The 2048-nt window shown below is 67.9% G+C and overlaps 1 protein-coding gene across 1 annotated transcript in view; it reads right to left on the bottom strand.

Annotated features, from left to right (window-relative positions):
- Positions 1-2048, bottom strand: part of APEH (acylaminoacyl-peptide hydrolase) — a 27615-nt gene that overhangs the window by 2529 nt on the left and 23038 nt on the right. Inside the window, exons 6-7 of the mRNA XM_014538959.1 lie at positions 1176-1273; positions 501-552 (exon numbers count right to left, since the gene is read on the bottom strand). Coding sequence (XP_014394445.1) covers positions 501-552; positions 1176-1273 — 150 coding nt within the window. The remainder of the gene's footprint in view (positions 1-500; positions 553-1175; positions 1274-2048) is intronic.

The raw sequence follows: 2048 nt of genomic DNA, 5'->3' as shown, positions 1-2048 counted from the left end.
GCTCGACCCGGGACACCCGGACCCCACGCCAAGCCCATCCCCACTCGATGAGGGCAGCCAGACCGGGGCCGGGGGTGAGATCCCGGCCAGGGGTCCGAGGAGGGTCCTGAGCAGGGCCTTATGGTGAGGTGCAGCCGGGGACGAGACCCCGGAAGCCTGGAGGAGTGAGTCAGGTCGGGGCAGAAGGGCTGGAGGGCAGGTCACCAGTGGTTGTAAGAGGAAGAGGGCGCCCGGCAGGGCTTCCCCTGCGGCTGGTGGCAGGGCGGCCTGTGCCTAAGGGCTGCGGAGGCTGAGCAGCAGGGTGGGGCCGCTCTGAGGTGGGCAGGACATGGAGCCGAGGGGAGCAGGGGAGGCAGGCATTTGGCTGGTCAGGGTCCTCGTGACACTGGCAGTAAAGGCTGCAGGACACTCGGTGGCACAGGGGCCGAGGGCCACCGCTGCCCGAGCGCAAGCCCCAGTCCCACCCCTGGCCTGGCTGGCCCGCTCGGCCCCCCACTCACCAGCCGTCAGGGAGGTCACAGTGCCCACCTGGGTGTCCACAGCAAATAGGTCCTGAGCAGAAAGGAGCCACGTGTGGCCTAATGTCCCAGGGCCCTGTGGGTCCCGCCCCCCACTTCGCCCCTCAGGGAGCCTGAGCCAGGCCAGGGCTGTGAGCAACTGTGACGGCTACTCAGGACAGGAAGGAGCGGCCTGAGGGACTGGGTTCAAATCCTAGCCCGTCACAACGTGCGAGTGACCCTGGGCAGTGTGAGGGCTGCCTTTGAGCCAGAATGCGGACCACATGGTATCACACCCAACAGGGGCCTGGCACACCCCCTGGGAGAAGGTCTCTGCCCCCCTATCACTCCTTGTACAGGGTGTAGGGCCCCCCAGTGCCAGCCCCCTCGTCCCAAGCCGGTGATGCCTGGGGGAGGGGTGCAGCTGTGTCACGGAGGATGAAGGCCAGGGAAGCTGTCATGGCCGCTACAGGGCACCACGACCAAGGACGGCACCGGGGCCACCAGGGCAGCCAGAGCCCCAAGGACAAGTTGAGCCAGGACGGGCCGGCAGGGCCTTAGGGGCGGGCGAGGCCTGGTAGCCGGTACTGCAGCCAGCGGTGAGCAGACACGGGGCCCTAGGCCCAGGGGCCCGGGGGTGGGTCATGGCCGCCTCTCAGCACAGTCAGGGCCCCTCACCTGCTGGCTGCGTTGAGCAGAGTCGAAAACCACTCGCTGGCTGTCCGCGGACCAGCACCCCAGCGGCAGGTGGCTGCAGTAGATGCCAGAGAAGCTCTCTGCGGAGACAGGAGCAGGGGCTGCGTCCAGGAGTGCAGGGTGTGCGTGCGGGGGGAGGGGGGTTCAGGCTGGCTGCTGGGGAGCACCCCCGACGCAGGAGGGCACGGAGCATTGGGGGGGGGGCAGAGGGCAGGGTCTCCGAAGGCCCAAGGAAGGCAGAGCTCAGGGGCTTCTGGGAACGCCAGGCGCCCCGAGGAAATGCCGGCTTCCCGGCAACCTGCTCCTCCGGCGCCAGGTGAGCAGGGCCTGGCACAGGGGGCGGAGGAACCCGCTCTTTTTAAAATGTTACTGATCTCAGAGAGGAAGGGAGAGGGAGAGCGACATCAGGATGGGAGAGAAGCATGGATCGGCTCCTGCACGGCCCCCACTGGGGATCGAGCCCGCAACCCGGCCTGTGCCCCGACCGGGACTCAAACCGGGACCTCCTGGTTCATGGGTGGACGCTCAACCGAGCCCTGCCGGCCAGGCAGTCCTGCTCTTTATCGTCATCACTCATTTAACCCTCACGTGATCAATGCCGCAAGGAAGGCAGGGTGACCGCCCTCCACGGACGGAGACAGGGAAGCCCGGGGAGGTCAGGGCGCTGGCACCAGCTGCGTCCCTGCAGCCAGAGGGGAGGAAGGCGCCCTTGCCCACTGGGCACCTGGACTGACCGGCGGCCTGAGAAGACGCTCACCGCTCACGCCCTGGGGTGGCCCAGGGTCCCAAGGAGACTGTGTACTGGGACTGTGACGGAGCCTGTTGGCCCCGAGCACCCGCCCAGGCGCCTGCTGA

This window comes from Myotis brandtii, unplaced genomic scaffold, assembly GCF_000412655.1.
Source record: "Myotis brandtii unplaced genomic scaffold, ASM41265v1 scaffold207, whole genome shotgun sequence".
In the NCBI taxonomy this organism is placed as follows: Eukaryota; Metazoa; Chordata; class Mammalia; order Chiroptera; family Vespertilionidae; genus Myotis; species Myotis brandtii.
The sequence above is the reverse complement of the archived record's forward strand: the minus strand, read 5'-3'. Positions and strand labels throughout refer to the sequence as shown.